Source organism: Sturnira hondurensis, unplaced genomic scaffold (assembly GCF_014824575.4).
Source record: "Sturnira hondurensis isolate 20B ecotype Veracruz unplaced genomic scaffold, ASM1482457v3 Scaffold0018525, whole genome shotgun sequence".
NCBI classification, from domain to species: domain Eukaryota; kingdom Metazoa; phylum Chordata; class Mammalia; order Chiroptera; family Phyllostomidae; genus Sturnira; species Sturnira hondurensis.
In genome coordinates, this window is record NW_028091156.1 from 4,762,772 (window position 1) to 4,789,857 (window position 27,086).

At 47.6% G+C, this 27,086-nt stretch overlaps 1 protein-coding gene across 5 annotated transcripts in view; it reads right to left on the reverse strand.

Annotated features, from left to right (window-relative positions):
* MIA3 (MIA SH3 domain ER export factor 3) overlaps positions 1-26,838 on the reverse strand; it is a 38,805-nt gene extending 11,967 nt beyond the window's left edge. For 3 of the 5 annotated variants that reach the window (XM_037069539.1, XM_037069540.1, XM_037069538.1), the window contains exons 1-9: positions 26,652-26,838; positions 23,631-23,764; positions 20,587-20,673; positions 14,862-17,706; positions 13,275-13,436; positions 12,072-12,220; positions 1,743-1,874; positions 880-901; positions 48-136 (exon numbers count right to left, since the gene is read on the reverse strand). In XM_037069539.1, the coding sequence (XP_036925434.1) occupies positions 48-136; positions 880-901; positions 1,743-1,874; positions 12,072-12,220; positions 13,275-13,436; positions 14,862-17,706; positions 20,587-20,673; positions 23,631-23,764; positions 26,652-26,784 (3,753 nt within the window). In that variant the 5' untranslated portion in view covers positions 26,785-26,838. Of the gene's footprint in view, positions 1-47; positions 137-879; positions 902-1,742; positions 1,875-2,879; positions 3,152-12,071; positions 12,221-13,274; positions 13,437-14,861; positions 17,707-20,586; positions 20,674-23,630; positions 23,765-26,651 lie in introns of those variants that run through there. The other 2 variants (XM_037069542.1, XM_037069541.1) reach the window with 1 other exon arrangement.
* Between the last annotated feature and the right edge of the window lie 248 nt (positions 26,839-27,086).

The window sequence follows — 27,086 nt, forward strand, 5'->3', positions numbered from 1 at the left end:
AAGGAAATAAAGCTGGACCCATGGAAGGGGGACTAAAAGAACTATACCTTCTGTTCATAATTCGATAATTTTTGTACAAGGTCTGCATTTTCTTTCTTGAGATTATTTAACTTCTCAGAAATTTGCTGTTCAGTGACTGAAAGAGGGGAAAATACATAATATGACTAATGGTTACCAAATAAAACTGAATTACCCACTGTGCCAGCAACAAAGCCCTCTTACCCAAACTGTGAAGGAAAAGAACTTTTTAGCATAACTGCTTTAAAAAGCGACCTGTAATTAAGAGCAATAAGGGTGTACAAATATTATGAAGATTTAAGAAAACTAGAACTAGAACCTTTATTGCAATGAGGTTCCAATTAAAACTATTTCAGAGACAGAAAATACAGGAAAGTATTTTAGCCTGATAGCCTTCTCTTCACCAAGCAGCTTCCTCTACAGAAACTGATCATTTCAGACACAGGCCCCTTGCAAAGAGAACGGGACAGGGAGTCCAGCCTGTTGATTTGCATCTCTTATTCCTCAAATTACCTATTTGCATAAATGAATACACTATATTGATGAAACCATTAGCATAGAACACTGACCACATGCAATACATTTCCATCCCATCAACATTTACAGTCGGTCTGCCCCAAATTTAACCATTCATCTTCTTCCTGCTCCCACAGTCTGCTGGACCCCATCTGTCTCAGGGGGTGGCATCGCCATCTACTCTGTCATCCCAGCTAGCAACCTGGGGCTTGTAAGGTGTTCGGGAGGCAATGAATCAGACATCAGACGTCACTATGTCTACTTCCAGGGTCTAAAACTCCTATCGAACACCCCTAATGAGGGAACAGTAGAAACAGAGATAACAAAATCAGCCTAAATATTTACCTTGGTACACGTGACTCTTCACCTAAAAGAAAGAAATGAAATTAAATTTGATGTCAAAGCTTTTTATTATTAGCAATATGGTAGCTCTAATTCAACTGTCAAATCATAACTACAAGAAAATTTAATAACAGTTGGTTCAGACTAATGAGCCATAGAATCAGAAAAAGGGTTTCAAATGTAATTGGTGGTGATACATAAATAGCTTGATAGATAAAAAACAATCAGGTAAATAGCTCATTTTGCAACAAAAGATACATTTATATGTCTATTCAATGAGCACCAATCTTATTAAATAAGCACCTAACTTTAAAAATAAAAATGGGCAATATTTTCACATTAAATATACTAATGCTTCATTTACCCAAAATTATCTGACAATCCCGAACAGCCAGAATGGGGTATAGAAATAATGATAGTTCAAAAAGACAAAATTAAATGCATTATCTTTGTACTAAGATAAGCCTCTTCCTCTCACCAGAAAAATGCACCTTAGAACTCCTACTCAAGGTTGACTATTGGCTGAATTTAGAAATCTAAATGATTTTCCTAAACCCCTCACCACAGTGGCCATGAACCTGAAAGGGAAAGGGGATAGCTACAGGAAAAGGCACAGACAACAAAGTCAGCTGACACCCAATTCATCTCCTAAAGACAGCACTTAATTACACAACAATAAAATCTAAGCAATAGTAAAAAAAAAAAAAGTGTTGCTAAATGTCTTTGTAACCCATAATTTATCTCTCTTTCAAATGTCATAAATGGTGACAAAAAATACTGAACTGAAAAAGAAACAAAAGGGCCAGTGACAATAAAATACTCCTTATATTTATGTGTCAGGGTGTAAGTTAATTTAATTTACTCACAGCAAGGATGGTTCTCCAGAAGAAAATGACAAAGGAAACGATTCCCAAGAAGGCAGTGAGAAGGACAGGTTTCCATGGCAGCCCGTAGAAGTCAGGTGCAGACTGCGCATCACCAGGCAATGTGGAAAGTAGCTGAAACAGGAATATTAGAAATAACGGGAATCCATTAACAAAAATTACAATAGAATGAACAGCCACAAAGAATTACAGAGAAATTCTAAATCAATCTGTTGAATAACTACCTCCTCAAAAACCTTCAACAGCTTCCACTGCTTCAATAAATACTGGCAGCCTCACATTTCTTGTTTGCTTTGAAATGCTTCTCAACATTATGAATCTAAACGTCTTTAAGTTGTGCATAGATTCCAGTTGGCAATACCACACACCACATCAGGTTGCCTACCACATGTCGAGAATCCCTGTGGATTGCACTTTTAGTTGATTTTTATGACTTAAAAGGCCACATAAAACAAAAAAATATTGAAATACTATACAAGTAGTCAACTTCTATGGCTGCAAATAGAAGCCATTATCTGCCATTATCATTAACTGAAATGATAATACGTAACACAAATAATGTACTTTTCCTCTAAGATTTTAAACCTTAACTCTACTCCACTTTTACCAAAGACAAATGCTGAGGAGGTTCAGACAGCGATACCTGGTGTAGACTTCTCTGAAGTTAAGTGTCATCTAAAAAACTCAATGCCCTACTTTTAAACGCTTCCTCAAAGGCAGTGCAATACACACCTGCCTCTTCTCAGCTGTTTTCACTGCCCTCTCTATAAGCACACAAGTAACTGTCAGACTGGCCCCTCCCCCAACAGTGCCAGGGTCACTGGAAAAGAAAGACCTGTAGGGCCGTGATAATAGCTGTTCTAACAGTGATCACGTACCAGCAAGTAACACCGTGCCTGCTACACCGTTAAGTGCTCAATAAAAAAGCGAACAAGTGAGGACACCTTCCCAGAAACACGCCCACTGGTCCCCTTAAACAGCACCGCAGGGTCCTGCCTGGCCCGGGGCCGACATATTCCATTTCTCCCTAGCCCCATCTGTCGGGGCACCTGCTCTGCTTAGAACGCGTCCACCAGCCTGCCAGAGCTGGGATCCCTCCCCAGGAATGGGGACCGTCACCTCCAGGAGCTTGGCTATGAGGGCTGCGTAGAGCACCGACAGGGGTCCCAGAAGCTCCGAATCCTCAGCGGAAGCGGGGACAGAAGGCACAGTGGCAGGTACTGAGTCCATTGTGTGGGGAGAAGAGCGGAGGCGACGCTTCAACCTGTAGCAGCACTGGACCCCGCTGCCTTGTCACCGTCTCCTCCCTGGGAAACGACCGGAGGGGAGGATCCTGGGGATGAACTTCGCCTTCCCTGGGACAGACACTTTCCACCTTGCACCTTCCGAGAAACACGTCATCGGACCCGGCCCCGGGACCGACGTAAAAGGGCCGGCGGAGGCCCGGCCCGCAGTGGGCGGGGCTCAGGCGGAAGGAACCAATGGTCGAGGGGGGCGGGGGAGCGGGGGAGCGAGCCTGCGCGGAAGAAACCAAGCGCAGCGCCGTGGGTAGGACGCAGGCTCACCTGTCTCAGGAACTGGGAGGTAGAGTGATCCCGGGGCAGACCGGGAGGTACGAGGGGGAGAAGGGCCGGGGTCGGCCACTCACGTCTGGCCGGGGCTGGACCTTCTGTCATTGCAGAAACTTCTGTCATTTCTGGCAGAAACTCCAGACACCTGTCGCCTCTCTTGCCAGTGGCCGGCTCCTGGGCGAGGCCTGCCTTCCCTGCATCTCCCGCGCCTCGCCCACGGGTCCCCTCCCCCCGCCCCGAGGCTCATACTGCCTCACGTTGTTGCTTACACCCCCTAAAAAGCCGGGTTCTAAGGAACCAGGTTATTATCACGCCCATGCCACTGGGTTCCGTTCTGGGTCCCACACCTGACAGTTTACGGGCCTTAGGGAAAGAGACGAGAATTATGAAGAAACTGGGGACACTAACCTGGAGAAAAATCCAATTTCTGCAGCCCTTTAAAGGTATGTCTTTGGGTTGGATATAAAGTCAATTCAGAACAGTGAGGCAAGGACAAGCGGGGGGAAAATCCTGGAAAACCGGGGAATAGAGGGGATGGGATGGGAGGTGAAGGCAGGTTCTGTTATTAGAGTGGCCCAAGAATAGACAGATCATCGAACAGAATAGAAAATCCAGGAATGGACCAAACGGCATCGGAAATTGGGGATACAGAAGTCAGCTGGGAAAAACGTTTTAGTAAGGGGCGCTGGCATAACTAAATAGACATATGGAAAATGATAAAATGGCCTTTTTCTCACTGTTTATGTGAATGAATCCTAAACAGACCAGAAAACTGAATGTAAAAATAAAAACAAGTACTAGGAAAAATATGGCTGAATTTCTCCACGTAATTATGTCTTAAAGTCTAAGGGAAACGATTTATAAAACATGATTACTTAAAATGAAAAACAAAACTGTCCAGCTCCTGCCCACGCACAAAAAAAATGCCAAATAAAAGCTAAGTCTACAATGACAACCTGAGAAAAAATATTTGTCGTGTATACAAAGAAAGGGTTAATATTCCTAACATGTAAAGAACTTTATACATAAGTAGAGAAGAAAACAGCCAGCAAGCCTATAGAAGAACGGGCTGAAAAATGAACAGACAGCTCTCAGGAAGAGAAGCAGGAATAGCTGATGAACATATGGCAATGTGCGCATAATAAGAACACAGCTGAGAGACCACTTCTCGCTTACACTGGGGAAATCCAGCCACGGGACAACACAGCCTGTTGGTGAGCGAACGGAGGGAAACACGGACTCTCCCGCACACTGTTGTCACCCCGTGAATGGGACAGCCCCTGTGAAGGGGAATGGGGCAGTATCTCCCCAGGGGACCGGTGTGTTTACCTACTGATGGAACAATCCCACTTCCAAAGATCTCAGGTGATACAAGCACAAATGGTGAAAAGACACACGCACAGTAACCTTGTTACCCTAACCCTTCTTATAATAACTCTGGAAATAACCCAAACCTCCATCCACAGAAGAGCTGAAGAATAAAGTATACCACGAAACCAGAAGAAAAGGAACCTGATAATTCTACACACTGTTAGGGTATGGTTTCCAGAGCACTTTTTTCAAGCAGGGGTGGAAAAATATAAAATACTATCATCTAAAAGGTAAGAAGACAAACATATCTTTATGGATTTGAGATAAAATTGACATGTAACAAACTACATGTTATTTAAAGTGTACAGCTGAAGTGTTGACATATGAATCCACCTATGAAGCCATCATCACAGTCCGGGAAATGAACATAAATCCTTCACTTGCACGTCTCCACATCCCCTTGCTAATCCCGCCCACTGCCCCTAGCCACCCCGCCGCAGCCCCTCAAGCAGAACTTTTGCTGTAACAGACGAGCTTGAATTTCCTGAAGTAGTGCACAGATGGAATACTACAGCATGCATTCTATTTTCTCTGCCTTCTCCCACTCAGAGTAACTTGCGATTCACCCACGTCGCTGCACACATCAGTAGATGTCCCTCTTTATTGCTCAGTAGCATTTCATTTGTGTGGCTATGTCACTATTTATTTAGTCACCTGTTGATGGATATTTGTTTTTATTTCCAGTTTTGGCTTTTACAAATGGAACTGTCCTGAACAAGTCCTTCTGTGAATGTGTCATTTATTTCCTCACAGATAAATGCGTGGCTGAGGGGTGGCTGGATCATTTGACAGGGGTATTTATCTTTTTAAGACACTGACACACTTTTTTCCATGGGGCTGTAGCATTTTACATCGCCCCCTACAGTGTATGGTATTTCCAGCTCCTCCACCTTCTCTAACAGCTGGTACATCGGTCTTTTTAATTTTAATCATTCTAGTAAGCGAGTAGTCATAACTCACGGTGGTTTGAACTCATGCTTCCCCAATAAACATTGATACTGAGCATCTTTTCATGTGCTTATCTGCTGCCCACTTAACTTCTTTGGTGAAGTGTTATTTTACTGGGTTATCTGCTTTCTTCTTAATGAGCTTTTAGAGTTCTTTCTATACTCTGGATATGCCTGTTATCAGAAATATACTTTGCAATGACTCCCTCCCAGTCCATGGCTTGTCTTTTCATTCACAGTATATTGTGAAATGCAGAAAATCTTATTTGATGAAGTCCAAATTATTAATTTTTTTCTGTATGAATTATGCTTTTGATTTCAAATCTGAGAATCTTTACCTAATATTTTCCTAGTTCTACTGTGTTAGGTTTACACTCAGGCTTATGAAGCATTTTGTATTAACGCATGTTTATAATGAGAGGTGTGGATTAGTTTTTTGCACAGGGCGTGTCTCCAGTGGTTCCAGTACCACTTGTGAAAAGGGCTTTCCTTTCTTCATTTAATTGCCTTTCCACCTTTGTCAGAAGTTCATTGTCATGTATGTATGGATCTATCCATATATATCTATTCAGGATTATCTGTTCTGTTCCAAAGCTAATTGCTGCAGCTTTGTAAGAAGTCTTGAAATCAGGTCACACTGGTGCTGTTCTAGGTCCTCTGCATTTTTAAATATGAATTGTAGAATCAGACTGTCATTTTACAAAAAAAAAATGCTGCGGGGGTTATGCTGACTCTAGTGATCGCACTGGGACACCAGCGTTGTCTAACCTATTACTGTCTGTCGTCGTGAGGATACGGCAGTTTACCGGTTGTCACCGGACTCACGAAGACCTTACATCTCTCCGCATACTGGGGTCCTCTTTGTTTAGACCTTTCTACTTTTCCATGTAGCGCTATCAGCTTTTGCTGCACACATTTTGTAGCTCTATTATTAGGAACGTAATATTCAGGACTGTTATGTTCTCTTGATTAATTGACTCTTTTATCACAAGAAAATAAACTTTCTTTAACCCTGGTTTTCAGGTATGTGACTCTGCTTGAACTACCACTCCGGGTTTCCTGGGCCTCCAGCTTGCCGGCTGCAGACTGTGGGACTTCTAGCCTCCATACATATGTAGGTAAATTTCTTACAACAAACCTCTTCCTGTATAGAGGCATACCTCGCTTTATGGCACTTTGCAGATTGCATTCTCATCAATATTGAGGCAAGACCCTCCTCTAGCAAGTAGTTTTGACTCAATGAAGGCTCAGATAATGGTTAGCATTTTTTAGCAATAAATTAGTTGGTTTTTTACACCTAATGACATTGTACACTTAATAGACCACAGTAATGTGTAAACACGACTTTTCAATGCAATGGGAAACCAAAAAATTCATGTGAATCACTTAATTACAATGCTCATCTCATCCCAGCGGACTGGGACCAAACCTGCAGGGCCTGAGGTGTGCCCGTGTACGTCCTGCTGGCTCTGTTTCTCTAGGGAACCCCACCCAGTTCAGTGAACATTCTTGAGCTTTGTTCAGGGACGCAGGTAAATTACTGAAAACCAGTGTGCTTCTTCTGGACCTCGGTTTTAGATTTGTTAGGTCAGACAAGAGCGGCATCGAGTCTGAGTGGGACCCTGCTGAGTCCCCCATCCAGCTCCCCCCAAATCACAAGGTTCTGATGTGGGCACCGTGTTGGGAACTGTTGCCTCGGGTCCCTCAGACGGTTTCCCTGACCTGCAGTGGTCTCTCACACACACGTGTGGTGGTCGTGTCGATGCTGGTACTTTTAGTGCTGTTGTGTGATTATTGTAAAATAAAGTAAGTAATCATGCTGATGTTACTGAAAACTGGGATTCCCAACATCAGAGAGAGAAGACACAAATGTAAGATACATGAGGTTAAAAAAATCCCTCTAGCATCCTGAATTTTGATTGCGAGTATCCATATGGCATTATAATGAACATTCACACACACAAAATCCCACCCATTCCCTAGCTGTGCCCTCTGAGAAGGCCTGGCAATGACAGCTGACTCAAAAGCAGTGCGCACTCCTGGTAACCGGAACATAGCCTTAACCAGAGCCAGGGCCCCACAGACAGGCAGCTCCCGAACCCGGCTGCCAGTTCCAGAAGATACGAGGAACCACAGAAACATGTTCCGGTATACCAGGGGACGTAGTTAGCAACACCCAGACCTCGATCCTCTCCAGAAGCCAGACAAACCATTTATTCAATGAATATTCTGCAGCAAAAACAATGAACAAACAAAAGCAGAAATCTGTCCGAGTCACTGTTATGATATTTGTCCTTCCACTGAAAATAACTAGAAAACTAGATGAAATTTATGAAAGAACTCTCCTTTTCAGATAGAGACCAAGCAGCACACACCTGCGAGCCTTGAGAGAAGGGGCACAAGTAAGGGGCCCCTGAGGACCCCCTACTTTCTACCGGGAGGCGCTTTCCAGACCTCGGTACAGGGAGGGAACCCCAGGCAGACAACGCCAGTGTCACTGAGGAGGGAGACATCAGAGCTCAGGGAGACTGAGGTCCCTGAAACGCACAGAGAAAGGCAGCAGCTACGGGACAGCCCCAGAGAAAAGGAGTGCCAGACATCTGCAAGGGGGGTTCCTTCAGTCTTGGGCTGAACTGAAAGCAACACCTGTGTAGTAAGGTAATATTCCCTGAGGATGCCACCCTCCCCCAAAAAGCCTACAGATAAAAATAACAACAAAACATCCCACCAGGAAGCTGGAAGCTGAACAATTCCCAGAGTAACATGGCGCTGGGAGACCTAGGTACTCCAGTGAGCCAGAGTGCTCCAACGCGGCTGAATGGTCAGGTATTCGGCAGATTCCAGGAGAGTCACACCTTAGCAGCAGGGCTGGCTGCACTCGCCCTGAAGGCTACTGTGTACACCTACCTCCCTAGCAAATCTTTACAATGAGACCAGAAGGATCAGCCTGATCCTCAAGGAACTTAACAGACTACAAAGCAAACTTCAACCATTTTTAAAGGAAGCCACTAAAATCTAGGCACTCAACCACATAATGTTTGCAGTGCTTAGCATAAAAACTGAAAACACTAGACGCGCAAAGAGCAGGCAGATGTGTCCCATACCCTGTAGAGAAACCCATCTATAAAAACAGGCCAAGAAAATGCAACAGAGGTGAGAGATTCAGTTAACTTACAACGTCTTTAAAGGCATTTTAAAATATACTTGAGAATTTTTTGGAAAATAACAAAACCATGACCATACTGAGGACAGAACTGGGAGATAAAAAATAGAACTAAGTGGAACTTTTAGAGATACACAATAAGACACCAAAAGGAAAAATTCATGTGGCTGGCTTAACAGCAGATTGGATACTAAAGGAAAAAAGACAGCAGAGGAACGATCTAAATGGAAGGGAACTGACACTGTTCACGAAAGTTCACTCAAAACGAAAAACAGACCCAAACACGAATGGATTAACTCTGAAAATTCCAGAAGAAAACAAAAGAAAATATTTGCATCATAAGACACGTACGATTTCTAAGTCAGGAAACCAAAAGCACTAACCCATGAAAGGAGAAATGAATAAAATGGTGTTCATCGAAATTTAAAATGTGCACTTCAAAAGCCAACGTCAGGAAATTGAAAGGCCGGGCAACAGAAGAAATCGGCTGCAAATCTGCCCTCCCCTCCCCCACGGCCCTGCTTTTCTCCCTCCCCTCCTCCCGGGCTCCTGCATCCCGGCTTCCTTCTCCTAAGGCCCAGAGCCCTTCCTTTTGCTTCCCCAGCTTGTTTCCGAGCCCACGTAGCCTCACTTCTGACACAGCTCACTTCTTCCACCTCTGTGATTTTCTACATAAACTTCCCCTTGTATTTGAAAAGAAAAAGAAACGATCTGCCACATGTATGTGGACGCCTTGAACAAAGGGATGATTCGTGTGATGTCATCACTGTACGCGAAACAAATTGCAATCTATTTCTGGGATTTTTCACTGAGTATTTTGGGACCACAGTTGGGCACAGGTAGCTGAAGACTGCAGATAAAGGGGACTACTGTACACATCTGTTAACTCACTGAGCTGTATTCCTAACACGGGTCCATTTAAGTCTAAGTAATTTACATCTGATTAAAGTTGTCTTGAGACATGTATCAACTGATTATAACATCTGGACCTCAACAAGATCCTGACTTCGAATTACAACAGTTCTGTAAAGGAGGCGAGGGGGATTTCAAATGTGCCAAATCCTGGCTGATATTAAGGAGTTACTGTTAAGCTAAGTGACGGGTCCAGATTCGTTTTATTATTTTCCCTGCTTTTGTACGTTTGAAATGTTCCATGATAGAACACTTAAACAAATTAAAGCATAACTTCGGGTATGTAAAGGGTTACTATGTAGAAAAGGAATTAGAAGACCTCACATGGAGGAACATTTGGAGACAGTGTAAGAACTGAGCCAGCCAAGGGTGGCTGTGAGGCAGGTGTGAGGTTGCTCACACCAGGGATCCCGATGCCCAGACACTGGCACTAATGTCAGGTCTGTAGGACAGGAAACTACTCAATTAGTGAGAAGTTGGGCTAGTTGCCCTCACAGGTCTCTTCTAACCATGAACTTTAACTAACTGTTCCTCTCTGAATCTGACTTCCGATGTGGTTTTCCCAATCAACTCAGCGCCCATTATTCCCCAGCCCTAATCAAACAGTGACCTGTATTTATTTGCTACTTCACAAAAACGACTTCACATATTTTCCATTTCTGTAAGTTTCATATATACTTGCTACGACCTTTTCTTAAGACTTTCAAAAATCAGAAGTATGCCTTGTAACTCCTAGAATCCTTTATACCTAGCACAATACTCTGTAGGTATGGGGCCATCAAAATGTTTTGACAGTATCTTTCAAAGCAATGTTACTTTGTAACATCATGCCCACTTCCCTTGCCATTCATGTCTGTGTCTTCTCCCATCATCCCCAGAGCAGGGACTGTCTCCTCTACCACCTCTGGGTCCCCCAGCCCCGGACTCCAACAGGGCTCTGTGTGCATCTACACATAAAGTGAATGAAGCATCCCTCCCACACATGCGGCTGCTAAACGTCTGAGGTGATGACGATGCAACCTGATAAATGGGAATTCTGAGACTCCCTTCATCGCCAAAAATTTCACTATTCTAACTCACAGGTCACACACGCCCTCCCCAGGTTGCTGCCACCACGATAAACATGGAGAAGCCTGAACAACGGTTTGGCTTTCCTCCATCTTCCCCTTCCTGGCGGCCTTTCTCCCGAATTCCTCAGGTGTCCAGCATCTTCATGCTGCCCTCGGACCATCCAAATGAGGAGGTGGGGTGATGCCTACAAAGTGCCAGGCACCGCACAAGGTATCTTATGTTGCCGACCCAGTTACTTCTCACAACAGCTGGAGTTGGGACTGTGTGCATTTAAAGGTGGGGAGCTGATGTTCAAAGTGCAGTAATTGGCCCGGGCTTCTAAACGAGGCGTCCGGGGACTGAAGCCGGACTGTCCTGGCTCAGGGCCCATGCATTTTACAGACCAACAACAACAACAAAGCCCTCTTTTCTACAGAGACCTTGAAATAACAGGACCTAGAGGACAAGATTTTTGTTAGGGACGGATACTTTATAGCTCCAAGGGCAGCTGGGCCTCCCACTTGCAAAAGCCTGCTCATTTCAGTAATTGACCCTGAAAAACACCCAACTTCAACAGACACCACAAGGGGGCGCTAAGCCCTAAAAAACCTCAGATAAACTTCAAGACAGATTAAATGTCTCTTTTGGATCTGGACTTCCTTTAGAAAGATAATCCTGAATAAACATTCTAGTGAGACTCTTTCTAAGAAACAAATCTGACCGTTACTCCGTTCCTGTTAAAAACTTCAAAGGACATCCACCTCTAACACAGCACAACACCCACCCTGCTTTCTGCTTGCCCATCTCCCCTGCCCGTCTCTGCACAGAACCAGCAAACCTTCCCTGGCCACCCGTCTCCCTCCCCCACTTTCCGTCCCACAGCAGACTACACGTCAAACGCCACCTGGTCCTTCAGCTCTGCTCAAAACACGTCTCAGACCACCTCCCACCGCCGTGCACCAATTTCTTCAACACAGAGCTCCTCCATCACCGAGGCACTTCCCGTTCTACCTGCACGACTCTCTGTGCAAGCGAATGCACATGGTATCTCCTGGCCAGACCGGGCAGGCCGTGAGGGGAGGGCCACGCTGCACGGCTGAGCGCCAGCCCAGAGCGGGCACAGGGCAGACCAGCCTCAGGTGCGGCAGTGAGCTCAGCACTGCCCGAGTCGTGCCCCTGCGGCTCCTGCCGGGGGCTCTCTTCCACGGGAACACTTTACGTTTCTCACCCCACATTCAAGGTCAACTTAAAAACATTCTATCTGAAGACACTGTACACGTGGAACTGGAGAACTCACCGTCCTGGTTACATAGGACACGAGTGACTGCAGGAAGAGAAGTGCATTTTCCACGGGCTCTTCGTCAGGTGGTTCCATTTCCTCCTCCTCGTCATCATCGTCGTCATCGTCGTCATCATCATCAGCAGTGCTCTCCGTCACAAACAGCCCTAAAACGGAGGAGGGAAACGGGGGTGTTTCGTTTCACGCTTAAGGACAAAAACTGTTTCTCGTCCCCTAAAATACTTCTGGAGTGCCCAGGAAATAGCAGTCACTGTGCCTGCATCTCCCTCACTCGAAGACAATTACACACAGAAAAAACTTCGGATTCCCATTCGACTCGTCAGGCCTTCAGTGATGCAGGGAGCGTGCTTCCAACACACCCTCCCTCCCCAGACCAGCTGAGTCCCTCTCCCGGCTGTGGCCTCGCCTATATCTGCAGGGGGTTAGGGACACTGGCCCAGGCACCACCAGGTACAGCGATCCCTAGGCTCCTAGGCCTTTAAAGGCACAGAAACAGGAATGATGTCTGTCACCATTAAGACAACACAATCAGCTGTTCTTCTGATCTGCTAAAATGAGCGAGCTCCGTGAAAACTAGAAAGCTGTTGATCCTGATGGGGGTTGCATTTTTTTTACTTTGTTTTTTAAACAACTTTCTCAATTTAAACAGTAGACACTTGCTGTGCTCTGAGAGGCAGGCACTGTTCACCCGTGCCAGTCTCTGCTGGACGGCTGCGTGCCGCAACACCCTGTGCCGTTTGCCGTTCTCTCACTTGGGGGTGGGGGGGATGACACAGTTTGTGAGGTTCGGAGCAGCGGTTCTCCAACACCCACTTTCAACCACTCAGAATTTCCTGGATGGCCTGTTACACACAGCTCGCTGGTGCCCACCCTCAGAGCTCGCAACGCTGCTGGTCTGGTTGCAAACTACATTTTGAGAGTGTAAGGCTTTGAAAGTGTCGTTTCAGTTTAAAATCGTCTCCATAAGCCAGTGCTCGCCAGTCACAGGCGTGTGGGCTAGTCACGGCCTCTGGACCGACTCCTGCGACGGAGCACTGTCTTAACTCCTGCCGTTTGTTCCGTTCCAGGATTTCTGATTGTTGAAATTCGCTCACGCCTGTACTGCTCTCCCCTCTATTTCCTATCTGCAACAGCAGATCTCCTGGAAGCTCTTCTTTATGACATGCCTCTGCTCTGCAGAGGAAAATCACCAAGCTTTACCTGGGTGGCCGTCCTTCTCAGTATTTGGCTCCTGTGACACTTCTGAGACCCCCGTGTTACTAGTTATGGGCTGATCCAAGTGGCTAGGCTCTTCAGGAATCTGCATTTTAAGATCTTCTGTGTTCTCTTGGGAGGGATTATCTTCCAGGGGTGGCTGTACCGCTGCAGGGAGGAAGAACACACTGGTGGACGAACCTTGCTGACACTCCCCATTCAGTTCCTCCCACTGAGCATCACCGCCACACACAGCTCCAGGGCACGCCTCTCCCACCCCTCCGAGTGCTGGTAGCCAGGGAGCCCAAGCGGGCAGGGAAACAAGAGTTTCAGATGCTTTTCCCTCACTGCAAAGATGGCTAATGCACATAATAAAAATGACAAAGAAGCCCTTAAGCCAAAGTACTTCATAAATAACTAAATACACTCACAGTAGGGAACTCAATACCCTAACTTCCTTTGGCCCACCCAGATAAATGTGCACAAGAGAATCCCAGTCAAGAGCAAAGATATGAAACATCTCTTCTACACAGAAGCGACACATACTCTTCTGTGCACAAGCACATCTGTCTCAGAGCCAGCACGGAGAAGGGCGTCGCACACAGGGGCAGCGGCTGAAGGGCCTCCAGTGACCTCCAAAGGACCTCAGTCAGAGCGAGAGCCCATTTCCGTCCCTAAGAGGCTGAGGGCACAAGCCCAGTGTGACCCACCACAAAGATGAATTTCTGTGAAGCCACCTAATTTACCTGAAAATTCAAGTTTTACAGCCCAATCCAAGATACATATGCTTTAATGACATGCAAAGATGTTTCTGTCCCCAAATGCTCAGGAAAAACTGGCACTCTGGGGAGATAAGTTTATCCTGTGCCTTTAAGTCTGCCTCCTGGCATTCCTCTCCAGACCCTCAGTTGAAATGTCCCTGTTTGAAAGCACGGGGACATGGGAAAGGCCATGCAGCTAGGGACCAGCTTACGTTAGGGCACTGGCTCCGGGTCAGTTCTGCCACTCCTTGCCGAGCAGCTCCCGAGTGCCAGGTGCTGTGTTAGAACTCTGCATCCTGGTCAGTGCTCCATCAGTCAGAAGGCAAGAACCCCAGGGCCCCGTGCAATGGGACTGAGCCGGGTGACTGCCCCAAAGAGGCAGGCAGAGCACGGCACCCACAAAACGGCAGGGCGCCGACGTGGAGTGACACCTGCCGGGCCTCGGTCCCACCACAGTTACTGTGTGGTGAAGAAGCCGTGTTTGCAAAAGCGCTTTCCTCGTTTTACGTGAAATGCGCACTTCGCTCACAGGTCTATCACGTGCATCTTTTTCTTGTTTATGCCTTATCTTTTTATGATGTTTTCTTCTGAAAACACTACCATTCTCCACTATTCTAAGGAGAAAACAGGATAAGAAATCCTTATCCAAGCCTAAAAAAAGACAGCAAGGGACACGTCTTTTTGTGCACACGTGCACAGCACTACCCTGCCTCTTGCCTTTGGACACTGGACACTGGACAGAGCTTCACAAAGAAGGTCTGAGACACGGCAGCAGCAGCCCCCCACGGGTCCCTCCAGCCCCACCCGCCGAGGCCACAGGCAGGTACTTTACCTTCCGCGGGTCCGTCCCAGCCTCGCTCTGAAGGCTGCGCCGCGGGCGGCGGTCCGGTGCCCCGCCCTGCGGAGTGTCTGTACCTGACAAAATAGATCAGGTCTTGCACATCGTCCAGCACGGCGGCCTCCTCAAATACGTTCTCCTTCACCCCCGACGCCCGGAGCTTGGTCACGCGAGCGTCCAGCATTTCCTCTGCCGCACTCAGAATCCGGGACTCCGACGCGCGGAAGACCTTGTCCAGGGCCTTCTCCACGCTGTAGGGCGGGCTCTCCTGCTGTGCGGACTTCAGCGCCGACGACATTTCTTGGAATATGGCTTCCAGCTCGTGGGCATCAAAGTACTTCTGGAACCGCTGCATCGACTGCTGCTCCTTGAAGAAGCTGCTTATGATGGGCAAGGGGGCCGAGGGGCCGCTGCTCTCCGACTCCGCCGCTGGGCCTGCAGCCCCCTGGGAGGCATGGCCGCCGTCACGCTCCGCAGGGGCAGCCCCCGGGCTCTGTGTGTCCGCGAGCTTCTCTCCGTCCTCCGGGCCCTCGCGTGAGAGTCCTACCCCCGGCGTCTCCGTGAGCCCCGAGGTCTTCAGGCGGTCCTCGGGGTTGCCTGCTGTAGCAGAAGCAAAAGCGCTGTTCTCAAACATTTCGCCTGACTCTGGAGTCTGGTGCGTTTTCTCACCAGGGAAGTCGCTTCCATCAGATGGGCTCTGTGCTTTCCTGTCTGCCGCAGGGCTTTCTTCCTTTCCTACCACCAGACCACCGGGTTCCTTGCCTAGTGTGCCTTCCTCTTGGCCCACAGTCTCATTTTTCCTATCTATTTCCAAACTATTACTAGCTTCTTCTTTGTTGGCTTCCGTTTCTGCCTCATTGTTCATGGCACCTAAAACCCCTCTTTCGGGGACTTGCGGAGGAACCTCCAACTGCCCGTCCTGCCTCTCGGGGCTTTTCCCTCTAGACTGCTTGGCACTTGCAGCGTTTTCATCCTCCAGTAGTTCCTCGAGGGCGTAGTCGGCATCGTCTGCCTCCGGTTTCTCAGTGCGGGGACCTGGCCCTTCTGCGCTGCCCCGCTGGCCCACTGTTTCTGCTCCTGGAGTGTCCGGCTTCGGACGGACAGACTCCCTGCCCACAGCGTCTCCTGTGACCTCGTCTGCCGAGGGCCTCGTCTTCTCGCTCACCGGTGTGCTCACTACAGCGGCCACATCTTGTTCTTGTTGCCAGGACAGATTTCTTCCCAGAACGGGACCCTCGTCTTCCAGCCCTGTTGACAAGCCAATTTCATCAGGAGAGGAGAACCGGGGTTGATTTTGAGTCTTAAGAAGCTGTTCCTCTTTAAGTTTCTCACTTAGATGCTCCCCCGAAACTGTGTGTGCTTTTGGTCCGTTTACTAAAGTACCTACTTCCTGCTCCATACCGTCCTTAGATGCATTATGCTGACCACCTCCCAAGAGTGGTGCGACATCCCTGGGTTCCTGTTGAATCTTTCCGTCCTTCACCTGATTCCCTGCAGCTTTGTGCTCCCACCCGCCCTCTGAGCCACCTTCCAGAATCGGCTCTCCAGGCTTCTCCTCCCGGACCATTCCTTTTGGGATAGGAACAGCTGCTCTTTTAGGATCCTGTTCTTTGTTACCGAAGACTGATTTTAGTGTTTCTTTACCCTTTTCAGTGGCTACCAACAAGTTGAGGTTACTGCTCGGAGTAGGGCTGTGCAGAGTCCTGTCTTCTTTCTTCGCATCCTCTAACCCTTTCTTAGCCTGCACCAGGCTCCTCTCGGATTCCTCAGCCGTCCTCCCGCTTCCTGTATCGTGAGGCTCTGGGTCCATTTCTGGGTCTCTCTCATTATTGGCTTTAGGAACTTCTGCAACCGGAAGACCATCGGCTGCCTTTTTAGAGTCCGCATGATCTGTTGGCAATTGTGGTTTCCCCCATTTGCTGTCTGGAACTAATCCATCATCGCTTTCTTGTTCTTCTTCTGAATTGTAACTCTCAAAATCCACACCTGTTCGTTCCTCGCCTTCTGGGACGGTGGAGACGACGGTGGAGACGACAGTGTCCTCCCAGGCTGCTGGATCTCCTTCATCATTTTTCATGTGCAGGGGCTGAGCTGCCTCCACTTTGTCCTCTTCACTTGAATTCTGCTCTTGATCAGTAGAGTATTTCCCAGCCTCGGGTGTTGCTGGCATTTTCAAGTCTTCTTCATCTGTGTAGGTGAGTAATGGTATCTCATCAAAGTTTTCCTGATCCTCCTCCTCTTCTTCCTTCCCAATTACGTAATACTCGGCATCTAATTCCTCATCAAAGTCGTCTTCTAATGAAGTAACAAGTCTGGTTGTCTCATCATCAGACACAAGTGCATCAGCGGTTGAGCCAAATTTGGTTTTCAAGTCCAAAGTCATTTCTTTTTTCAAAAGTGTATAAGCATCCATCTTCTCCTGTTCGTTTGAGATCTGAGAACTATTGCTGGTTTTGTTGTTCTCACTGTCCTGCACTTTTAATTTATCTTGAAGCATTTCTTCAAACGATTCAAGCGAAGGCCCCTCCCCCTGCAAGTGATCCGTGTGACCGCTTGCCTGGGGGCGGGTCTCCTGAGCCTCATAGTTCTCCTCCTGCTCTGCAGCGTTTCCCGGGAAAGCGCCGTGTCTCCCCTCCGTGGTGGCCGGGTCCGAGTCAGGCGCAGGGTCCCCTTCCTCAGATACTCCAGGAGGTTTTTCCACATGCTGAGATGTTTTTTCTATAGTTTTCTTAGAATCTCCAGTTGCAAAATTGGATGATGCCAAAAATCCTAGAAGTTCTTCTAAATTATAGTTATCAAAATCATCTTTTCCCCCATCAAAGCAAACAAAATCTGTCTCCTGTAAGGGAAAGAGAAACACTAGTATGTTGCTAGCCAAGTGTCACAAGAGCAAAGTCTTACCCACGCTAGTGACAAGGATAACCTTGAACCCATGTTTGGCTCTAAAGGAGCTTTTGTGCCAACCTTGGGCAGTTACTGTCCTTGGGTAGCTAGGAGATGGCAGGCTGGAACACACCTGTCCCTGGCTTTCTGCTTCCCTGAGGAGGACCTTGACCCGAGGCATACTTCTGTATTCCCTTCCTTCCCTCCCCCCAGTGGAGAAATGAGTCATGTCACTGGTGCGTCTGCCCTGCCCTGTCCCTGTCCCCATCTTCTGTTCGGGACCAGCTGGAGAGAGCACATGTCCTCTGTACCGTCAGTTTTATAAGAGCAGTTCCCCTGGGGACAACCCCCCAAGCCCCCTTACCTTGCTCCACCTCCGGCTATGTCAGTCTGTCTTATTCTAGACTGAAATTTCAAGAGCCCATTTTTTAAAAAAAGATTTTATTTGTTTATTTTGACAGAGGGGAAGGGAGGGAGAAAGGGATGAGAAAAACATCAGTGTGTGGTTGCATCTCACACCCCCCCCACTGGGGACCCGGTCTACAACTTAGGCATGTGCCCCAACTGGGAACTGAACCAGCAACCCCCTGGTTTACAGGCTGGCACTCAATCCACTGGGCCACAGGAGCCAGGGCTTGAGAGCCCATTATTTCTGCACACTTGAGCCATGTTTGCCAAAAAGCTTTATCAATAAATAAAGCTTTAGTTTAGTGGCAGGTTCGTCTTCATCTGCCTGACCGCTGGGCCTCTCAGTTTGTTCTGGGCACAGGTGGGGAAAAGTGGGGTTCACTGACTGGGTCCCCCAACTTCCAACATCTATACCTGATGTTCTGGGAATTCACCATGTAGTAATTTGTGTGGGAGAAGCTGGAGAACCATCCAGTGTCCCTGCCATCCCGCCTGTAGGCTGCCCTTCCCTGCTTATGCAGCCAGAAACGGGCAGAATCACCTTGCTGTCGGGCTCTGAGTCTACCCAGATTATTTAGCTCCTATTTTCTTGGGTTGGGAAAGATAAATCAGCTTAAGAAGCATCTCACTGAAATATAGGTGCGCAGGAAGTAAAACTGTAAAGGACCAAAGAACTGTGTTGGGGGGCTCCACTAATTTAATTATCACCCCAAATGTGACTTGAAAACAACTTTCAGTCAGGAATCTACTCTAAACTGGGGTTCTTGGTGTCCATAAAATCTGTTTTCAAGACTATTCGTAAATCTACATTCTTCCTCTCCTCCTGTAAAAACCCTATTGACATTCAAGGGGCCATAAGGGGAAGAGAAAGTGAAAAAACCAAGGTCATTCTCTTGTCCTCGCTGGCCCCTCCTACTACCCCAGGGAGACCTGCCCAGGGTGGCAGGGGTGGACGGTTTCCTTTCCTCAGCGCACGTGCACCGAAGCCATTTCCGCAGCAGTAGGAGAAATATGCCACGGGAGGCATGGGGAGAAGGCAGCATCCCAAACCCACGAGGCCCCCGTGACCAGGGAGCTGCCGTTGCACACGTATCCCAGAAGTCTCTTCATTAGGAGCGGGGCCAAACAGGCAACAGGGCTGAATTTATGACCCTTGAGACTGTCAAGAGAGTTCAAGAACAGCAATGGCACCATGGCTGGTGCGACTCAGTGTATGGAGTGCTGGCCTGCAAACCGCAAGGCCCCCGGTTCGATTCCCAGTCAGGGCACATGCCTGGGTTATGGGCCGGGTCCCCAGCTGGGGGTGAGCGAGAAGCCACGAACCAATGTTTCTCTGCCTCTGTTTCTCACATTTTCCCCCCCTCTCTCAAAATAAGTAAAAATCTAAAAAAAGAAAGTTAGCAATAGCTCTAAAACATCATCCGTTCTGCCAATCTCATCTATGAACTGCCCTGGGCCAGCAGCTAGCACATTGTGCAGCAGCTCCGACGAGCTGCTCAGAGGCTCTGAAGGAGGGTGGGCACCAGTTACTATAAACTCCAGACATCAATAATCGCACGAGGATCCCATCCTTGTCCTCACAAAGCTGTGTTAATTAAGTCAGTGCCCCCTAGATGGACACTGTACAGAATGTGCAGTTGGCACCTTGTGGATATGAGACAGGACTTCATCTGAAACTCCCCTGTCCCTTTTCCAGGTCTGTAATACACCTCACCCCTTCACTCACTAAAGAGTCAGTAAGAAGACAAGCCTTACACCTTTGCACTGCTGGCCTAGTACATACGTGAGGGTGTCTGATCAATGTAACCTGATTTCTATGGACTTAAACTAAGGACCATTCAATGAGTGGTTTTCAAATTGAGACACCTTTTCCTTTCGCTGGTAAGAAAAGTATTTACCTCCTAAATGTAATAGCTAAATGCAAAAATATTGAATTCTTCATTGTTTCTCATAGAAAGTAGCAAAAGTAACCCCGTAGAAGAATATACAACCTTGCATAAGAACACCTACTTCAATGTATTAGGTAACTATCAGATTGTGATATCAAGTCTCCAAGAAATTCTTTTCATTTTCTTTTGTCCTCTTTTTAAAGGTAGTCGGACTCTAAATTAAAATCTGATATACAAATGTTAACTTCTTCTTTTTTTTTTTTTTACCAAAACACACTGAAAGACCTTCAGAAATAAAACAGGTCCTTGACTAACACCTTGTTCAATGTCATTTCGTGACAACATGGGTGAAGTGACATAGAAACTTAACTCTTGCTTATGTCAATGAACCTATGATAGAACTGGCTTTGTTATATGGCATTTTGCTTAAAGTCACAGAACCTATAGACAGCACTAAGTGAGGACTTAATGTAATCAATAACTGATGAATTTGTAAGCCCATTATAATAGAGAACCAAAAAACAAAATCCACCACTTACATCCGCTGGAACTTGTAGCTCTTTTTTAGTGTATGTGTGGGCTACCTTGATTAAGGCCTTTGGAAAATATCCAAAAATACGTCCAACCTACATGAAAGAATGGGCAAAAGAAATATGTCAATCAAAATTCTGTATAAGAAATATACACCAGCGAAAGTGAACAGACAGACAGACAGGCAGCTATAAGCACAGAGGCACACCATCACTTGAATGATCACAGAAATTATGATTCGAAGTTAAGTACATAATATTGTCAAGCCAACTTTCCTAAAACCACTGAAGTTTTCTTTCAACATTCAGCTTAATTCTAAACACAGAGCACAGGAAGTTAGATTTTTGAAGTAGATAAAAGAGCTGCATAAGAGAATATTGTTGTATATTATATGATTAAAACTATGCAAATCGAAGCTGGTTGGAAACACAATTCCAAATAACCTCTAGCAAGAATTTACCTCCACATTTCACAGCACTGCTCATAAACCAGTACTTACATGTCTTTCTTAAACCAATAAACACCAGCCATAGAAAATTAATCAGTAAAAAATACAAAATTTCTGAAACCTGTGACCAACACTACAAAAGGCCACTATTTCTTGATTGTATGGGCTGTACTAGCTTTTTCAAAAACTAGAGTTTCAAGTATTAGGGGGAAAATAAAACTCATACTAATATATACATCAAGCTTCAGTCTTATGCAAAGTAAACCTCTGTAGAAGATTACCCTGTTCATCTGTAGCACTAACACCCAAGGTTATACTAAGTCATGTCCTCTTGAGAAACACAGCCTGTCTGTTACCAGCTTCAGTCTGAAAGAGAGCGGTAGATCACTTCCCAATCAGTAAAGAAGGAGACTGATAGGCAGATCAAATGCACAAAAAGAAAAAAAAGGCTGTCTTATCACCAACTCCTAAAATGTCCTCATTATGAGCGCTCCAGTTATATCTGGCAGCTCTCTGAGAGCCAGTGTCTGTGGGAGAATACTGCCTTGGAGATTAGATAACCCAGGGCAATTAAAACCGCCACACTGGCAGTTCGAGTCTGCCACTCCAAGAAAGCAAAAAAAGACGGCAGGATGAAAACTAAGAAATAGAAAGAAGAATCCCTGGAAAGCTAAGGAGGGAGTTTTTCATTTCCTGAGTTATAAAGGTTCATGACATGAGAGAGTTAAGAGAAAATATCCCTTTTCTCCTTCTCAGGAAAATTTTATTTAGAGAAAACCTGGAAAAGGGACAAAAAAAAATCAGAGAGCTGCAGAGAACTACATTTATCTTTGTGTAAACTCTGTGATATATAAAACTCCGTATTTTTATACTGGATGGGGTCCCATTTCTTATGACATGACCCTCCCCCCCAAATGTTGCAGAATTAAGGGCCCTCATAACCAGAAATAATCCATGTGTCTTAATTTTGCTTCCATGCATAATCCCTGCTAAGGGACTGATGACTTGGAAGGAAAAGAAACGCAGCTATTGTTTAAAGAGAACACATTCTGCCTAGCTACTATCAGGACATATGTGAATGGCACTGCCCGGAAGTATTCTGAAGGAACGTGCATTAATTACAGGGCTTTTGAGTTTTAGGAGCTAAGACAGCACACACACTGCAGTGCAAACGCAGTGCCGCCGAAACAACGCTCAGACAGCGAAGGGCCCTTCTGGTGGGCGCTCAGGGCGGTGCTCCCCAAAGAGGCAGGATGACAGTGGGGACCCAGGAAGACCGCCGGCTTTCCGGAGGTGGACTGGGTGTGCACGAACGTGCGGAGGGGGAAAATGCAAGTTGAGTTCGCTGACTCAAATGCCCAAACTTGACCACCAGATAAAAAATGCAGCCTAGGGACGTGGAATAACGGTCCAAGAAAAAAGACTGTCAAGAAATCGCCTGTAGCAGACTTGAAAGGAACGGAATAGACTCTTCTTTGTATCGAGTGATTCATCTGGGGCTCTAGTGGAATCACAAGGACTGGACCTGACTGGGTGGCCCTGCAATGTCCCTCCCTAGGAATCTGACTGCCGACACAACCCATCTGCTCTTCCCAGTGGAGGTTTCTTAAGGCTCATTTTCTGTGGTTTGTTTGGGTGTCTCATTGAGATTTTGAAAGCTTCCGAGGTTGGGACTGGGTACTTCTCTACGTTGGGACAATTTTAAGGACATCCGAGACTCTTACTGCTCTCAATAAACACACAGTCCACACTCTTTGAAGAGGACAATTAACTCCTTCGCCTCTCGATCTCTCGCTCCTGGAGAATAGCCTCATTCAAAACATCAGAGCACGCTGCACTCACTGATTTCCGTGTCTGATATCAGGGCACCCAAAGAACTGGGTGGGACTGAGCTTCGGGGGACCACTGGGAGCAGGTGTCTGCAAAGCATGGAGAGGATGAAGTTGCGCGCAGAACAAACCCACAATCAAGAAAGCACACAGTGAAAGCGACATTTTGCTGTTTAACAGACTAAGAACAGGACCCAGGATTAGGCAACTGTTTCCCGAACTGCCAGTTTTTCACAAATATTAATAATTCAGAAAAAAAGGAATGCCCACAAAATGCGTGAAACACTGTTTCACACATCGCTTCCAGTAGTTTAAGTCTAAGGCCTACGAATCCTTCCATGTTAAAGCAACGAAGTTCAGGGACTTTCAGGTTGTGCCATTTCAAACTTGACTGTGTATGGAGCACCCATGGCCCTGAAGGCCTGGAACTTGATGCTGAGGAGCAACAGCCGGAAGCAGTTCACTCTGTCTAAGAAACCCCTGCTGGGCCCCTGGTCCATGCCAAGCCTGAAGCCTGCTGGGGGACACAGCAGAGAGGACCTGGGGATGCCATCGAGGACGCAAAGAACACAGTTATTTAAGCCGACAGTGCTGAACGAGCCAATACAAAGTCAGAGGAGAAAGTATGTCATTTTCTCCCTCTTCTCTCCTGGCAGAATTTGCACGTGGCTCCCCAAGCCTGACGGTTGGGAATTGCAATCCTTTCTTTTTCTTGAATAAATCTTTGTTGGTGATGAAAAAGGAAAAAAAAAAAGTATGTGAAATGTTTACTTACACTTCCAGCCCAAACTTCAGGCAAATTCCCTGCCAGTTTATAGTAGACATAGACATTGTCGCCTTTTTTAAAATTCACAAAACGACAGTCCGGGCCTGTGAAATCTTGTAGGGCCTCACCCCGGTACATTAACACTGCATGTGAGAGAGAGAAGAAATAACCAGATATCAGAGTTCAAGTTTCGTGGTCCATGTTGATTCATCGGGAAATAGAAGAGCCCACTGTGAACAACTTTCTCCAGTACTGCCTGGAATCAGTCACTTTCGAGACATGTGTTCCGAGTACCTAAAATCTTTACAGTTTTATCCTTATAAATCAGGCCACACCCGCCCCCCGCCCACCCCTAGCAAACAGGAGAGAGGGAAACTCCCACTAGTTTTCTTTATGGATAATGCTGAGAAACAAAACCCAGCACGTCCACCCCCTAAAAGGCTGTTCTCAATAATAACTTTGGGTTCCCACTCTAGCCTTCTAGTCTTGGCCTTTGCTGTTTCGCAGTCATAAAGAGAGTTCATTTTGCAGTTGGGTCAACTCACGCTTGGACGCTGACTAGCGTAAGCATGGGTACATGTAGAGGTAATAGGGAACTGGGGAGAGCACCCAGAAGCCCCCCAGGGATCAATTAACTTTAACCCCTAAAAGGCACTGCCCTTAAGTGGCTCTAACTGGTGCCACTAGCAGTAAACACTGTCCATTTCGTGGGTCCCCAGGGTGTTCTCTCTACACAAGACCGGGATGCATTACCAGGAGAGGATATGGGACCCTGTGCGATGGATCCAATCACATGACAAGGCGGTACTGTCTGAAAGTAAGTGATGTGGACTAGAGCCAACATGAAGAAGGTTCTGTTCCAACAAAACGAAGTTAAAATACCCTTACTTACTGATTTCTCTGAGCAAAATCAGACGTGGACATCACGTGTGACAGAGACAAGCACAACTTGTAAAAATTGCTCACTAGTCACTGTCAGTCTTAAAGCGCCCGCCTTCAATCACGCCTGCTCTAGAAACTAGTAGAAGGGATTTTCTGTTTGTTGGCCAAACACACAGTTTCTGATGTAAGGTGAAATGGACAATAAATGCAATTAAATAGAGACAAGGATGAGAATGGAAATAACATTTTTCTAGAAGCCCATTAGCAATAAATATATTACAACCTATCTTTACATACATGTATTAACAAGGAATATATTACAATGTATCTCTAAATACATGTTCGAGGGACAAACATTGATTTACAGGGGGTTATTTGGATTTTGAAGCTAAAAATCTCATGATTTTAATACATGTCAGCATCTTAATTCCGATATAATTGGGTGTGATAGGCCAGGGACTGTATCGGGATTGTAAACAGCAATGTTTCTCTCATTCCCCTGAGAAGAGGTCATGGAGGAGGTGTAACAGTAAGTGAGATGCAATACAGTACATAGTGTAAATCATCCTTCTGAAAAGCGCAGGCCACACAGGACAGCCCCAGGTCCTGCTTCCTGCTGTTTGGTTACATTGTGTCCTTTGGACAGAAGCCACATGACAACTTAACGGTGCTTTCAACACCAGGTGGCCCACAGAGGCAGCACCAGTGATGCGATTCTCCAGGTAACTGGCTTGGAAGGGCTCAGGTAGCATAGTGCTTGAAAGCAAAGAATAGTGAACATGCGCCGTAGCCAGCCCTGCTTGCTAGTACCTGGGTCTGCTCCCAGAAAACTCAAGGAAAAAACTGTGGAGGTCGCTCCACTGTTCCAGTGCAGATTTACATCGGCCCCAGGGTTACCTCTTGGGATAACACAAATCAGAGGCTGCCTCCTTTCTTATTTGATGGAATCCTTCTTTGAATAACACCCATTTGAATAGAAATAGCTAAACTGTAGGCCTGTGGCCTTTTCGGAATGAACATTTTCTATATCTTTTGATTACAACGTGTGAACAACTGTCCAGGAAGCAGTTAACCCTGAGGTACAAGGTTACTGGAGAGCTGCTGGGGGACTAAGAATGATCCTGGTTCAGCAAACGCGCAGGGAGAGGTTCAACCAGGAGGGGCTAAGGCTAAAGGTGGTTAGGTTTACCAAACCCTTAGAGCGTTTATTACTGTTACTTTCATAATCCAACTCATTGGAGCCTGGACATCCCTGCTCTCTGCACCACCCCTCCAACCCCCAGTCCGGGGCTGGGGAACTACTCCGCTTCCTGCGTGAAGGAGAGGAGGCTGCAGGTCCCAGGTGGCCGGGCACATCCTCCGCAACTTTCCAGAGCCGAAGATTTGGGCCTTGCTGGTGCCCTCCCTGCCTGGCTGCTGCTCGCAAGGAGCCTTCCAAGCACAGAGATGACAGGACAGAGAGCTGGACGGAGACCCTGAAATACACTGCAAGCCTGGACTCCAAGATTGTCCCAAACCGAAACTCCAAAATCTGTTCAAAAGGCGGTACGTGCCCTAAATCCGAGTGAAAGAGAAGGGCGAAGGGGCAGCGCCGGGGTGCCCTTTCCGATCCCTGTCAACAACCTTCGGCAGGGGATCCGCCGACCGAGCCCGGAGCACATCTGCCCCTACACAGCACCCACCCGGGTTCCCCGCAGCGGGGGCAGGAAAGCGCTGGGAGGCAGCGTGGGAACCCCAGGGCACGCGGCGCACCGCCCCATCGCCCCTCGGAGCCAGGTGGCTGAGGGTAGCGGACATCAGGTGCTGCTCCGGGGAGGACAGGGGACACCTCCAACCCCCAAAGCCCCACATTGGTCGGCCAACAAAAAATAAAACGCCGGCAACAAGTGGGAGGTGCGCCCCCCCCCCCCCCCCCCCCNGGGTGGGGCGCCCCCCCCCCCCCCCCCCGCGGCCAGGGCCTGCCGCCCGGGCATCCACAGAGCCTCCGTGCACAAACACAGGGTCCCGGGGCTCAGGCCGCTTCCCGGCGCCCCGCCCTCCCACCTAGGCTGCGACTCCCCCCGACCCGCATGTGGGCTGCCGATCTGCCGCCCCCGTGTGGCCCCGGCCCGGGTCGCCGCCCCCCCGCCCCCCACCCCGGGCACTCACTGCTGCAATCGGCGTCGGCACAGAGTTTGTGTTCCGAGAAGCGCCGGTCCAGGTCAGGCTCCGGATGGCCCGGTACCCGCCAGGGCATCCCAAGCAGAAGGAGCCACAAGGGCAGCCCCGGCGCCGCAGCCATGTTGTGGTCACCGCGGGGAGCCGGTGACGCGGAGGACGATGCCGGTGCTGGCGCCAGCGGGCGGGGCCTGGGGCGGAGCTCGGAGGGCGGTGGAGCGCGCAGCCGAGGGGCGGCGCCTGGGGACGGTTGGAGAGGTTCCCGTCCGACACGTCAGCACCCGCTGTAGGAGAGGAAGAGGGGCGGGACACAATGCTCCATCCTTTTCACCGCCCCCCACCGCCCTTCTGGGCTCGCGACCTTAGACCCCTAACCTCGCACCAGCCTCCTCTTGGTGGCATGATGCGCGTTTTTCGCAGCTTCCC